Below are 15,000 nucleotides of genomic sequence, written 5' to 3'. Positions count from 1 at the left end.
GGTTCCCCATTGACGAGTAAAATCGTCTGGCGTTAGACAGAGTAAAATCTATAAGTGGCACTATTGGGAGTGAAAGGGTTAACCGCTGTTTGCAATCCGTATTTTCCATAAAATAGGTGGCAAGCAACCCAAAAAGTGAACGAACATTTATCATGGTAAAGCCTGACGGAGTCCAGCGAGGACTTATTGGCGACATCATCAAGCGTTTTGAGCAAAAAGGTTTCAAATTAGTAGCTATGAAATTTATGCAGGTGAGAATAGTTATTATTATTAGGGTCTTCTATTAGGGGTGGCGAATGGTTCTTCAAAAACTCTGGGTCTCGCAAAATTTTAGTCGAATTTCACGGGTCTCACAGTCTCGTTTTTTGAGTGGTTATGTGCGTCTTGCAGTCTCGTTTTTTATATGAAGGTGTCAAACACTTTGAAGTCTCGGTCTCGCAATCTAAAAAGTCAAAGAAAAACGCTGGTCTCGCCGTCTCGCATTTACCATTCGCCACCCCTTCTATTGCTGAGTAAAAATTTGCCCAATCCTTCCTAATATTATTGTTAACTCCATCAGTCCAATCCTTGATTTTTACAGCCATCAAAAATCAAGATTTTGAAACAACTGAGCAGTAAAACCACACTGTCTTGTCTAAGAGCAGTACTAACAATTTCTAAAAGAAAATGAAGTGCTGGAAGAATAGAATCAGTTACTCTAATGATGGAAATGTAGTTTTTCTAATATAAATATTTAGCCAAGCCTAAAATTGGAGCTCCCATTTCTAACCCCAGAAAGCAATAATGTCGTATATGGAAATAAACATGCTTCTGCATATAGTACAAAATTAAATGTTGTTAGTGTATACAGTTCACAGCGATCAAACACCTCTGAGCTACATGTAACAGCAGTAAACAAACAAGCCTTGCAAGTAATATCCAACAATTTTAATTAATCATCAATTAAAACTGAAATTACATGCACAGTAATCTCTTGACTGAAAATCTTTACATCCTCTCTCTTCAGTTTATAGAACAACAGCAAAAATCTAACTAATTTAAAAAAGTCAAGCTAAAGCATAGTATGTCTTAAATTTGCTTACTCAACTACAATTTCAGAGTCAAACAAAGCAGCTCAAAACTGGACATCCATCTCACATAAAAGCCTATAAATGTGATTGTTGAAATATGCCGGAATCTCTGTCAACACGGAATTGCAACTGTTTTCAGACCTTCTTGGTTTTTTTCATGAGTTTTAGAAAACATCATCAGAGGCAGCGAGGCATGCATTAAGAAGGAAAACATTACCTGAAAGCTCACCGTTGTGAAATAAGTGTTTTGTCTCTCGCTTTATTTCTCTCAGGTTTACAGTGTTCTTCATTGAAATTTTCTCTTCTTCTTCTTCCTTGGCTTCTCTTGAGGCTTCCTTTGCTCAAATTTTATCGCCTCTTCTCTCCTGCTCTTTATCACGTTGCTCGTCACTAATATGATTTCCCGGGAGAAAAATGTGGGTTGCCAAATGCAACACTGCCATGCGATTTCCAGCCAAGGAAAATTGCCTGAACACTGCCGTCCCCAGAGGCTGTCCTGCCTCCCCACCTCCACCCCAACAGTTTATGCAGGCAAGTGTACGCTGGCGTCATAACCAAAATTTCTCTCATGGATAGATGTCCCAAGAAATCTTAACCATGGCGCTCCGCTGGCGGGCTTTGCATGCCTGAGCTTTGTTATTTAAAAAAATTTGAATGATCACTATATTGTAGAAAGTACATAGGAATCAAGAAATCACCATTATTGTCAAATTTGCCAATAATGAGAAAAGGTCTGTTACACGAGCAGAAGTTGGAAACTAAATATAACATTAAGGTAATATGAAGTAAGAAATGAAATGTACATGAAAACTGCTGGGCATGTGTACTAGTCAAATCCTAAAATCAACTTTTATCCTGGTATCTAAGGCACAGGGATCCCAAATGTCAAGAACAATAAGCTGCTTACCAGTGCTCGCTGTAACTAAATGAATTGTTACTGTACCATGGGTACGTGGACCACAATAAAATGTTCCCTGTATGCCAGCAACCCGCTATGTAAATAAGATCCATATAAATAGAAACAAAACTTAAGACAGCCACGATGCCCCAATAGAAAAAAAATTAAAAAGCTAATCTACAAATGTAGCTAGAGACCAAGTGATCAAAATTCTTTGGTCCCACAAAAGATGAAAATATCACAGATCAATGAAGAGTAGCCACATAACTTACATGTAACTATTTACTCTTTGTAGGCAAGTGAAGATCATCTTCGTCAACATTACGCTGACCTAAGTCATCTGCCATTCTTTCCTGGGTTGGTGAAACATATGGCTAGCGGACCTGTGGTTGCCATGGTGAGCAATCCTTATTGCAGGCAATAACTCTTTACATCCTTTTATTTTATTTTATTGATATAAGATACAGCTCTGTTGATATTCAGCCGGTAAATGCACCATTTCAAGAAGAACTGACAGCCGCTGAAAGTTGTCAGTCGGAGTGAGAGTGTTCACTCAAAAGTCAGGTACTTTTCCCCCTAAAGTTTGACATTGACAACATGGAGTTTTCTAAATGTGATCATGACTTTTTTGCTTTTGAAATGTGGTGTTTGGGAGCCTTCTTTAAAAAAAAAATGCATGCCCCCAAACACCCCTAGAGAATTGGACGGTTAGTCCTCTTGTTGATAGACTATGAGCAGTCCGTCTTTTGCTGCTTAGTTAATTGAGCACAAGGAGAAGGGAGGCACAAAATAATGGCAGCGGAAAATCAGAATTTGAGGATTTCTTGCGGCCATTTTTTTTTCGTGCCTGAGCCTTTTTTTGCACTCGACTAATTAAGCAACGAAAGAGGGACTGCTCGTAGTCTACCTTGTTGATGCAGTTTGTTACTTTGATCGCAAAGCAGCCAACTTCAAATTTCATTGAAACCCCCAGGTGACTCAGGGTAAAGGGTCCATTGATTTAATTTGTTGTCTGAACATTTTACTTCTGCTTATTATTTTCTGAATCAATACCGAGATCAGTTGTAATTGCTGCATCTTATATACCTTATTGGATGGTGTTTTGTGGTGCTGAGTATTTTAAAATATATAATTTTCAAAATACAAACAATGAGTAGAAATACGCAGCGGTATTACACACCAAAACATCTAACAAGCTCTTTAATATTATCCAACTTTTTCAAGCTAAATTGAAGGTGTGACTGATTTGTGTGTGACTAGTGCATGGCAAATGTCAGCACCTAAACTAGTCAAGTTCTGGATTTATGTAGTTTGCAATGACAAGGAAGGAATAGCTACTACATGTACTGTCAAATTTGCTAGGTAATTTAACCCTTTCACGCCTGTGGGGTTCCCCATTGATGAGTGAAATCGTCTGGCATTAGAGTAAAATCTATAAGTCTGGGTGGCCCTTACAGGAGTTTAAGGGTTTAATTAATTGATAGAAGTCTCCAATCCTCATTAAAATAATGTTATTATTTACAGCTCAAGAATGCCTTGCCACACAGGCTTTAGTGATCTAATAATGAGTGCGCTGCTCTGGATGGATTTTATTACCTGGGTGGCTGAGCTGGAAAGCACCTACATATGTATTCTGACATCCAACCCAAGTAATCTGTTTTGTCATTTTGTAGGTGTGGGAAGGTCTTGGTGTTGTCAAAACTGGCCGTGTGATGCTTGGAGAGACTGATCCAGTGAGTGTTGTAAATTAATAATTTATTAGTCATTCAACAACTGCATAATCATGTAATAACCTTTTGTGCTAGTAATAGCTATCGCTAAGTGCCAACGAAACAGTCAATAATTATAATGCAGAGTTTGCAGATTTGTATTAGAGTTCCAAAATACCCAACAGTAGTTGTAATTCTTTTATTCGAAAATACTGCAGCTCAAAGTATCTAGTTAACAATAATACAATATTTTAATAGAAATTGCACACTTTGTATCTCCAACATGTTTTGATTGGGTGACAAAACATGAACAGGATTGACTTGACAACTGCATGACTTAACTGCCAGTGGTATCATTTTTTTTGTTTTTCTTTTAGGCTAAATCTAAGCCAGGAACAATCAGGGGAGACTTCTGTATCCAAATAGGAAGGCAAGTTTTTAGTTTTTCCATTTCATTCCAGACAGCCCTTTGAATGGCTGATTTCATGAAAGATGTCAAAGATTGCAAGTAGTAAATTCCATCCTTAATTTTGAAGTCACAAAGTGTATTATTTCACAACAGTTGATTATTTCATTATTCATATTTATACTGTAGTACAATGTTCATTAATTTTGCTTGGGAAGTGGAATTGGAGAATGATAAGACGACAATGTCGTGAAATTTGAGGTGCATTTCATTACCTACAATCCTTGACATCTTCCTTGAGCACGTATGGAGGAAACATTAATTTTGATAACCATTTCTTTGTGATCCACTAGGAATATCATTCATGGAAGTGACTCGGTAGAAAGTGCAGAACAGGAGATTGCTCTTTGGTTCAGTGGCAAGGATGAAATAGTGGACTGGACTCCAGCAGCGTATAAATATGTCTACGAAAACTGAACTGTAATCATATCATTTCTAGTTAGGAATTAAAATCCAGTGGCAGAGTCATTTCATTATTCTGTAGTAAAAACAAATAAAATCTGTGAATTCTTTACTCAGTGCTTTGGTGGTAAATACTCTGCTCTGTGCCACCTTAAGGTTGGTGCAGTAGTTAGGGGCTGCCTGTGTGCATTTTTTTTTTGGGGGGGGGGGGGGGGGGGGGAAGATGAGGGCAGGAGGAGGTGGTATTCAAAGACAATTAGGATTGTGGAGAGGATCATCAAAGAGACACAGGGAAACAATTTCAGTCAGCAACACTTGTTTTTGGGATTCCTGTAATGCAAAAATTCTTGCAAAGGGAAACAAAATGCCAGAGAATACTTGCTCCCACCAGTTGTAAAAGTTAATGGTTTATTCCCGGCAGGTTTAAAACACAGGTCACTCATTAAAGGTCATTGTTTTACCTAAACTGAAGTATGGTTTGCGTTAGCCAGCGTTAAATGCCATGGAAACCGAGAGGTTTAGATACCTCTTTACCAACGTTTAGCGCTAACCAGGCTTCGAGCAACCCCCCCCCCCCCCCCCTGTACTTTAATTAAACCTGTCAGTTTATTCCTTAGTCTAAGATAACGGTCTTCAGTAGAGTGGAAGGGGTACAGTGCTGCCGTAAAGGAGGAAGTACGTCTGCTGAAGGTGATTTAATGTAGGTTTGCGTGACTAAGAATGTAGCGTGATGAGGAAATAGAGAATCAAATCAAATCATTTATTAAAGTGCTTGAGGTGAATAACGTTCTTAAAAGTTTGACTATTACCCATCAGATGCTCAGCAGGGCTCATGATTGAAATGAAAGACATCAGAATATTCGTTTTTTCTAAAACTTGGGACGAGAAGGAGAAATCTTTAGGCCTGTCACACAATCTCTCAGCAGACGAGATTGCGTGACTAGCAAAAGCACTCCTTCATTTTGCCTTATTTGGTCATCGAACCACTTTGTTTAAAGCACAGTCCACGTGGTGTGAGAGAGACTTTGAAATTTCTGTTCTGCAATAAAGTCGTTCCCTTAAAACCAGCGAAGCTTTGTAGCACAGCGAAACAGTTTCCGATATACTCAAGATGTCCGAAAACACCGAGCGAACATTTCTGATGTTAAAACCAGACGCCGTCCACCGAGGATTGGTAGCCGATATCATCAAAAGATTCGAACAGAAGGGTTTCAAGTTGGTCGCCATGAAATTTATGAAGGTACAAGTCGTCTGTTGTCTCTACAGAGAGGACGATTCGGTTTTTGTACAAATTGTACATTGGTGTATATTTTGTTTTGTTTAAGGCTAGCGAGGAACTCCTTAAAAAGCATTACGAAGAACTGAAAGAGAAGAAGTTCTTTCCAGGTCTCATCAAGTACATGTCATCTGGCCCCGTTGTGGCGATGGTACGCTTTTAATTTTTTGTGATATGTGTAAATTCTGTTTGCTGTGCATTTGCGGATAACCAAGTTCTCGATTGTTCTTTTCCTGGAAAATTGTGAACTTGCCTACTTGAGGGAAATCGCCTACAATAATACACCTGCAGCATTGTACATTAATTTATTAAGCAATTAATTGATTGCTGCATGTACTTCAAACATAGACTCGTGTGGAAACAGTTTTTGTCTGACCAAATCAAAATCATCCCATTTAATTTTGCATAATGTGTGACTATACCGTGACTTGTACACCAGTTGATACTTGTCCGTTTGCCTCGGTCAGCATTGTCATGTTGGCTCGAGACGTATACAAAACATGGACCACCCCCGTGGACCCGGTCTATTGACTACTCCTGTGGACCACCCCTCATTTTGTACAGTTGCACGCAGAAAGATCTTTAGACGGAAAAGAGAAGTGATCCAAGCACTTATCTGGACAATTTAAGCAATTGTCTCTTACAGACACGTGAAAAATTCAGGTGCCTCCAATGGGATTCAAACCTATGATCTATGTGATGCTGGTGCAATGCTCTACGAACTGAGCCATGAGGCCACTCAGTTGGGAGCAGGTCATGTTTTGCCTATGTCCTCCGTTTGGGGCCTTAGCATGCCTTTTTGGCCTGGCCTGTCTTATGCCACGCTGGTAGGACTCAGCCAACCAGGTTGGCTCAGTTGGTTAAGCATCAGACTACCGTGCTGGAGGTCGCGGCATCAAAAACCCCCGCCGGTGTCCTAGTGAATTTGGAGCCCCTTAAATTTGGACCCCTGGGGACTAAATCCACTAACTGATTAAGTCCCCCTTTGTGGATTTGGACCCCCCAGTACAGCTCATTGAACTGTTTATCAAGGCAGAGTTAGATCTTGGATTGCTTGGAAACTGACCGATACCATAAAGCATAAGTCTTTGTGAAAAAGACCAGATTAGTAAAGGTCGGTTAAAGTGGTACTATGATCAAAAAATCAGTTCCTTTTTTTGTTCAGATTTTGAAAGTGTGTTCGCTTAACACCTAAGTGGCAAAATTTTGAGCTTTGAGTTTTATCCAAAGGCTGTTTATTTTAAGTGTAACTTTTGGATTTCATGGTCCGCCATTACTCACGTTCAAAACTGGCCGATTGGACCTCAGAGGGTTGGATCTTGAGAAAATGACGTCATTTACTCACTAGCTTAAAATTTCAGCGTGTAAACGCAATTTATTATATATGCCAAACACGGGTTGAAAAGTCTGGAAGCCCGAAACTCCCGTGCTGCATATTAATTAGGCCGCGTACACACGCATTGCATTCTTAAACTAGTGAGTGTTTGACGTCATTTTCTCCTCGACCCAGCTCTCTCAAGATTTTAAAGTTAGTAATGGCAGACCAATAAGTAAGAAAATTCCAGCTAAAATAAACAGGTGTCTTTTTAAAATCAGAACTTAAAACTTGGGTGAGTTAGTGTTTAGTTAACATAGTTTTGAAATCCAAAGGAAAAACAAATTTTTTTTTTGGTCGTAGTACCACTTTAAAGTGAATGCAGCGGCATTCCATTAAGTAGATGCGAATTGTAACTCCTTTCTCACAGAAGCTGAAGTTGTGCACTATGGTTTGCCTTTCTAGAGTTTTCGGATAAGTACAATAAACCGTAGGCCCTGTCTCAAATCACTTGCGTGGGAAGTTAAAGAACACACAATGTTCGAGAAGAGTAGGGGAGGTAGTCCTCGGTGTGGTGGGCCCTTGCCCATTCTGTCCTGGGGACTCTTGTGTAAACTACTTGTTATTCGGTTGAGATCATGGTAAACTGCATGGCTGTCATTTGCGCCAGAAAAAAGCAGTCCCAAAGTCCCCCACAAAGTTTTGTTCATTGACGGTGCCTGAAAAGCCTCCAGTGGATTGAATTTCCGGTGGATGAGACTCCCACAGGAGCCCGATGACCACTCACAAGACCTAACTTGACGCCATAGTATCACTGAACGGGAACTGTCTTTTTTTTCTTGCGGAGAAGGTAGTCTAATAATTTTGATTGGTCTGCGAAAATGCCTTGACACAGCCTTAGTGTGGGAGTTGTTCACTCCAAGTCATGAGCTCCTGTTTAATTGTCCAGATGTGTGTGAGGATCACTTCTCTTTTTCGTCTAAATATTTTTCTACGTGTAACTTTACAAAATGATGGGTGGTCCACAGAGGTAGTCCATGGACCGGGTCCACAGGCGTGGTCCATGGACCTGGGGTCCATGTTTTGTATACATTGGTTGGCGCAGGTTGAGCAAGGTGGTGGGTCATCTCGTGGTCAGAATACTATTCTTCCTTAGTAGTCACTGTTTTTCTGAAAAATCTCACACTGAAAACTCCGCAGGTTTTCCTTTGAATTTTCTAGGCTTGGTGGCATTGTTCAATTTAAACTTTCCCACTCTGTGTGGGGAGCAACGAGCCTAAAAACAGCTGCGAAGGAGGCTAACTCTGCCATGGAGCTTAATTAAGTCAGTGAACTATTATTTGATTGCACTCACATGACCATTTTGGTGCCAATTGAAAACAATAGAAAAATGTAGCTCAAGTTGAGCATAATGATAGTCACATTCCCAAATGACTTTTTCACTATTCTGTCCACCAACGTAGCCACCCTTGACATCAGGTGCAATCAAAGAATTGGTTTTCTGGTGATATCCCCTTTCAAAAGTTAATACATACCTCTTACTAACAGAGTTCGAGGTCCGTACTGTACGTTACAGACCGAGTTTTTTCCCGTTGATTTATGGCCCAAGCGCAAAGCGCGCGGGCCATAAATCAACAGGAAAAAACGAGGATCCATAACTTACAGTACGTACCGAGAAAACTCGGTTAGTAAGATATTTATTATATCTCTGAGGTTAATCCGGCATGCGGGCAAGGAAACTAGTCAAAGTCAAGCATAAGGTTCAACTGCCACAAAGATTGCCGTGCCAAAATTCCAAAAACTAAATCTTCTTGGCTGTTAAGTTTGAAATAGTTGCTTGCAAGATTCAAACAGTTTGCAGTACAAGTTTATGCAACAGAAATGAAATGAAAAACTCGCTAGATGATGTTTTATCGAAATTTTAAATTTAGCGGGCTGTACAGTGGGCCGTACTGTAGAATACGGCCCGCTAATTTAGCCAATTACAGCGTGCGTACTATCTGAGAGATATAATAATGGACTATTAACAAATGATGGAATATTTTTTGTTTCTCATCAGGTTTGGGAAGGACTTAATGTTGTGAAAACATGTAGAGATATCCTGGGTGAAACTGATCCAGTAAGTAACATTTATTTGGTTTTTGCAGGGAGGGGAAAACCAGAGTACCCAGAGAAACAACAAACTCAACCCACATGTGACATAAAGTCTGGGAACCAAACCCGGGCCACATTGGTGGATTAGGTCAGTCAGTGCTGTCACCATTGTAGCCTACGGACAGGCTCCTGGTTGGGTTTAGGGTGAGTTAGTCGAGTGTAGTCAAGGGCGAGTGGGACGAGCCAAGAGCGGTCTGGCGATGAGGGAGTACCCGCTTTGCTTGCAGATTCACCCTCGCTGGGAGCCTGTTCGCAGGCTCTCACCATTGCCCGGTCCCTGCTCCACAAAAAGGGTCCCAATCGTAGTTTGTAGAATGATGTCGATAATAGATGCTTTTAGTTTTGTTTACATTGTAAACAAGAGTTTTTATGTGTACTGTACCTGCCCTGCAATGAATATTTTGTGATCTCAAGCAAATGCAATAAATGCTATAAAAGTTTCATGATGCAGTTAAGTCACTTGAACTTACACAGTACCAAGTGAAGAAAATATTTTTTTCTTATAACGGTAACAATATATACATATTTATATAAGTGGACAGATGGAGCTGGATTATTGCTACTCAGAGTTTCGTGCTTCTCGTGAAGCAATCATCAGGCAACTGCCAAAAGTAACGGTTACAATCCAAGTTATAGAGAAAACAGAACAATAAATACTTGGCGTGGCGCCTGGCACATTGTATCGCTTTATTGAGTGATGCTTACAAAGTTCATGTCACATTTGCGGCAAAATCTGATAATCGTATCATCGTATTAGGGCAGTTTTCAGCAGAAATTTCTTCGAAAACTTCCCATTATCAGATTTTGCGGCAAATGTGACATGACCTTTGTAACCATCACTAGCGATGACACATGCCACGTGCCACACCAAGTATTTATTGCTCTGTTTTCGCTATACGGTAAATTGGATTGTAATGGTTACTTATTAGCAGTTGCCTGATGATTGCTTTGCAAGAAGCATAGGCCACTTTCATAAATGGCGACCACTCTTACATTCTTTTGTCTTTATGTCAATTAGACCTACTACCCTCATTTTCAAACAACAATTCTATTGAAATTTGCTTGAAGTAGTGACGCTAGAAAGGCTTATTAGCATTAAAACAAAAGAATATTTTATTTGGCTGCCATTATGAAAGAGGTCTATGAACTCTGAGTAGCAATAAATGTTCAAGACCACTTAATCTAGCTCTATCTGTCCGCTTGTACAGTATTCTGCTCTAGTTTAACTATTGAGCACTCTTATAGTTGACCAGGACATCACTCTGGCACTTCGGTACATATCATTTAATTATATATATATCTATATATAGATTTCCACCCTCTGAAAACTTGCAAATATTACGTTAACATTCAACAGAAGAGCATGTGTTATTTTGACAAGTACCTGGCACCAATGCTCTCTTTTTGTCGCTCAGTTACTGGTATCTTGAAATCTTGAGTTTTATTCCACTTTTTAGGCAAAATCCAAGCCTGGCTCTGTTCGAGGCGATTTCTCCATTCACATCGGGAGGTAAGTCCATAAATGACCTTTCCAAATTATATTATGCTTAAGCTGATCTGTTCAAAATTGAAGGATTCATTTTCCCCCAGTTTCCCATTTTACTGAAAAAAATTTCATCTGGTACATCCACAAAGGTAAGGATGTTATTTTTTTTTTACATTAGTTGATTGTGACATCTTGTGTATATGCATAAGTTTTCTCAACTTTGGGATCGTGACCTAATCTCTCTGTATCTTCAAAATGATCATGTTTCAAGGGGTGAAATTTTGCAAAAGGCCAGCTTTTCTGATAATCCTAAGGTTTTGCTTTATGTCCCTAAACAAAGAGCATTATGAAGAAAATTTCAAAAAAATTGTCACTAGGATTAATAATTTACAAATGTATTTGCCTCTTGGCTGTTTTATTAGGAATATTTGTCATGGCAGCGATAAAGTGGAAACAGCTAAAAGAGAGATTGCACTTTGGTTTAAAGAGGAAGAACTTGTGGATTGGGAGCCAGCAACGTACAGCTGGGTTTATGAGTGAAAAAAATGTCCTCATACCAATAATTATTTTGATGTGTTGAATAAACTGAGTTATGAAAGAAGTTGCCGTTTGGTTTTTCTTTTATCCTATGGTTTGGAATTTCTGACGTTTGACAACAATTCAGTCAAAAGTTGAATTTTCTGACAGCATGATGTAGAAGGCCATAGATGCATGCTTTTGGGATTCTTCGTCTGGCTCAGTTGATCTCTGCTCCTTCACATTTTTTCCCCTTAGTTTTCGTTTTGCAATGCTACCTCCTATTTTTTTTATTTTAAGTGCCCATTCCACAGGGTATGGTGCAGCTGTATTAGATTTAATGTTTGGCCACTACTAAAGGGTTGTTTTTAGTGGTTTCTTTTGTCTGGAGTGGCCTTATTATTTTGTTTTAATTAAATGCTCGTGTAAGTTAGTTCAGTATAATGTTAAATTAAATTTTGTTGTATACAATCTTAGCTAATGTTATGAAGTGGATTGACGGAGACATCCTTAATAAACTATAATTTCACATTGAAGTGTTGTAGTGAAATCAAAATTTCTTCCTTTTTTTTTTGCAAAGGAAAGGAACTTTATTTAATAGGTGTCTAGTCATTCTAGCGCTGGAGCACTAATTGGGGACACTGTAAACTGAAAGTAACAATCAACGCAAATGAAATCAAAATTAATGTTGGTTTTTGAGGAGAGGGGAAACCGGAGTACCCGGAGAAAACCTCTCGGTGCAGAGTAGAGAAATCAACAAACTCCACCCATATTATGACACAGAATCTGAATATCGAACCCGGGCCACGCTGGTGGCAGGCGACTGCTCTTACCAACGCACCATAAGATTATCTTCACTCCACGTGTAATTATTGTTACTTGATAGGATAAACGAACTTCTAGATTCAATTTGAATAGCACTAGGATGGTGAAAAATCAGCTAAATCAAATTTGTTGAGTGATGTTTCAGTGTCAAGCTAATTAAATTACTAAGTCAATGATACTCTATATGACAAAAGCTTTACCTTCACACCTCTTAATTATATGTATTTAATTATATCTAATCAACTTAGTAATTTAATAAGCCTGATAATGGACTCATCCCAACAGTGACACATCGTTTAACAACTTAATCCTTGACTTGTAATCATTCTGTTGTGTCTGCCTGCTCAATGGTTCTATAAGAGTGGCTCCAGGGTCAAATGTACACCAAATAGTAATTTAAACAACAACACTCTCCTTAGAACTTTAAATATGGGATAATGGAAATACTTTTGTGGTTGTACACTTTGTACAAGTGCACTCCCACATTGTCATCGGGGCTGAGTGAGTGAGTGATTTGTAGGCCTGCAGCACGTGCATGAATTACCAAACTAATGTACGGTTTTCTTGAATTACAACAATTTGTTTGTTTGCGGCCCACTTGTCGCCTTTTTCTTTTCTTAATTTTCTCATTGAAAAGAGAATAAACTGTTTGAATACGTTATTGTCAAATTAACAGACATAATTCTTAAATATCTTAAATCAAAATCACTCTTTTCACGTTTACGGAGATCGTCACGCAAGCTCACATTTCACAGACATTCTGCGGGTCAAATAAACAAGAAAAAAAATCACCAGTCGACCATAATATTTTTACTCTCAAAGACCGGGTCAACTTCTTAGGCAACACTACTTTAATTTTGCTGATTGGTAAACATGTAAATTATATCGGCTAGTCCGTGTCTGTTGATAGCACTGATAGCATCTTTCTTCTCTTGTGATTTATTCACGTAATTTGTTGCTCCACTTTTCTTTCAAAAAATTATATCTTTATGAAAAATAAGGAAGCGGAAGCCGCCTGTGTAGGTCTGTTGGAGCGAGCTTGAATTTCAACAAATGAACCCCAAAATCGGCAAGAATTTGTGTCGCTGAAAGCAGTTGCTATTTCCAATCGAATTACCTGATGATAAATAACCTTGTCTAGGAGAGAGAGGTTTTGACTTCGCAGAAACAACGGTTACAGCAAACAGTTGTTAGTAACACCTGAAATCGGTGTCACTTTCTCTTTTGCAATTGATTTATTTGTGCAGCTAAAATTACAATAGAAAAATTGAACATAGCGAAAATCTCTCAAATGTTTTTCGCTGATGGTAACTTTTTATATTTATGTTGTTTTCATGTCACAAATTGTTGGTGATAGCAATGTTTTTTAATTCTCGATCAACACTTCCCAAAACGTCCTTGCGCTCTTCCTTAAAACTGTGCATCATTATTTATTTACTTTTGCATCGATAGTTGTTTTGCATAAGGCAGGCCAACAAAATCTGTACCTTACTTAGTTCGCAATTTTGAGGTCACCCATCCAAATACTAACCCTGCCGGACAGGTGTTAACTTCAGGGACTATTTGTGTTGGAAAGCTGTCAGATGCTCAGAGTGCACGCTCAACTTGTGGTGAAAAATAAGTTGTAAGGGAACTTGAAAATGATCAACATGTCAGCCTTGAAGCCAATGTTTCTCGATTCCCATTTATTTTCTTGAATCTTTCTGGGTTTAGTATTTTACTAGTAACTACATGTCTTCTCAGGGGGCTATTTACCAAAGACATCTACCATGGCACTATAATGATTTATGATACCAAAACAATATCATGTACTATTAGGGCTTCATATTACGCCCTCCAAAACAAAAAGCAGCTCAGTTGACAGTTATGGAATGAAGCCCTGTGTCAAGTTACTGCACTACCACACGTACATGTACGCAATGCATACCTATTTTTATCTTTGCTTTTTGCACAAAGTCATGTGCACAAAACATGTTTAGCCTAAACAAAGAACCAGCTGTATGTCGGGTGTCTTAAACTCATCCCACAGTAAATATTGGTCTCCATTTTTATGCAACTGTGTGCGAAAACCAAGGTACATGTACAGTAGGTCTGAAATTCTTTATATATTAATTTTCAAAATACAAGGGATACGACACAACAAACCAAGGTCCGGTTGTTCGAAAGCGGATTAATTTAATCCAGGATTATCGTAAACTTTTGTTTCATGTTTTCGACGTTTTGGTGAAATTTTCTTTCGCTTATTTTTGTTTTTCAAGATTGACTTCTAATGTAAAGTTTTGCCGAATATCAATGTTGAATGTAGCATTTGGGAGTAGAGAAATAAACTCCTTAGTTAATTTTTAATCTGGGATTAGTGTTAATCGGCTTTTGAACAACGGGGCCCAGAAGTCATTCTTTATTTAATTTTTTGCGTAAGAAATAAGATAGGTTTTCCTCATAAATCATTCTCAAATTAAATAATAAATTATTACATTGTAGCATTCTTATCTCTCAAAATCTTCCGACCACACCCTTCAAAGTACACTCTGGGGAAAGTTGGAGTTACAATAATTTATGTACTGTACAGTTGTTTTGTGGATTTGCTGTTGTCAGGAGTATCTTGAAACTCCCTAATCCCTGCATTCTGCAATAGCTTGGCTCTTTGCTTTACTTCATCTGATACTACTTCTGGACACAGAGTGAACACAATGAGCTCAAACAGAACCTAAAGAACAGAAAATGTATGTCAGTCATTAATTAAAGTATTATAATGATAATGATAGTTAATAATAATAATAATGATGATGATGATGATGATAATCATAATGATGATAATAATAATAATAATAATAATAATAATGATGATGATGATGATATCGGACTCAAATAATAATAATCTTG

The 15,000-nt window shown here is 38.5% G+C and overlaps 2 protein-coding genes across 2 annotated transcripts in view; one reads left to right on the top strand and one right to left on the bottom strand.

Moving 5' to 3' along the window:
* LOC138015587 (uncharacterized) overlaps nucleotides 1-11,377 on the top strand; it is a 12,308-nt gene extending 931 nt beyond the window's left edge. Inside the window, exons 2-10 of the mRNA XM_068862668.1 lie at nucleotides 117-251; nucleotides 2,264-2,365; nucleotides 3,642-3,701; nucleotides 4,055-4,111; nucleotides 5,627-5,785; nucleotides 5,871-5,972; nucleotides 9,196-9,255; nucleotides 10,748-10,800; nucleotides 11,199-11,377. Of these exons, the coding sequence (XP_068718769.1) occupies nucleotides 117-251; nucleotides 2,264-2,365; nucleotides 3,642-3,701; nucleotides 4,055-4,111; nucleotides 5,627-5,785; nucleotides 5,871-5,972; nucleotides 9,196-9,255; nucleotides 10,748-10,800; nucleotides 11,199-11,316 (846 nt within the window). The 3' untranslated portion in view covers nucleotides 11,317-11,377. The remainder of the gene's footprint in view (nucleotides 1-116; nucleotides 252-2,263; nucleotides 2,366-3,641; nucleotides 3,702-4,054; nucleotides 4,112-5,626; nucleotides 5,786-5,870; nucleotides 5,973-9,195; nucleotides 9,256-10,747; nucleotides 10,801-11,198) is intronic.
* Nucleotides 11,378-13,782: 2,405 nt separating this feature from the next.
* The window catches only part of LOC138015585 (sorting nexin-25-like), a 20,475-nt gene continuing 19,257 nt past the window's right edge, over nucleotides 13,783-15,000 (bottom strand). Inside the window, exon 21 of the mRNA XM_068862666.1 lies at nucleotides 13,783-14,824. Coding sequence (XP_068718767.1) covers nucleotides 14,672-14,824 — 153 coding nt within the window. The 3' untranslated portion in view covers nucleotides 13,783-14,671. The remainder of the gene's footprint in view (nucleotides 14,825-15,000) is intronic.

The sequence above is a fragment of the Montipora capricornis genome, chromosome 9 (genome assembly GCF_036669925.1).
Source record: "Montipora capricornis isolate CH-2021 chromosome 9, ASM3666992v2, whole genome shotgun sequence".
Classification (NCBI taxonomy): domain Eukaryota; kingdom Metazoa; phylum Cnidaria; class Anthozoa; order Scleractinia; family Acroporidae; genus Montipora; species Montipora capricornis.
This window is presented reverse-complemented; position numbering and strand designations above follow the sequence as displayed.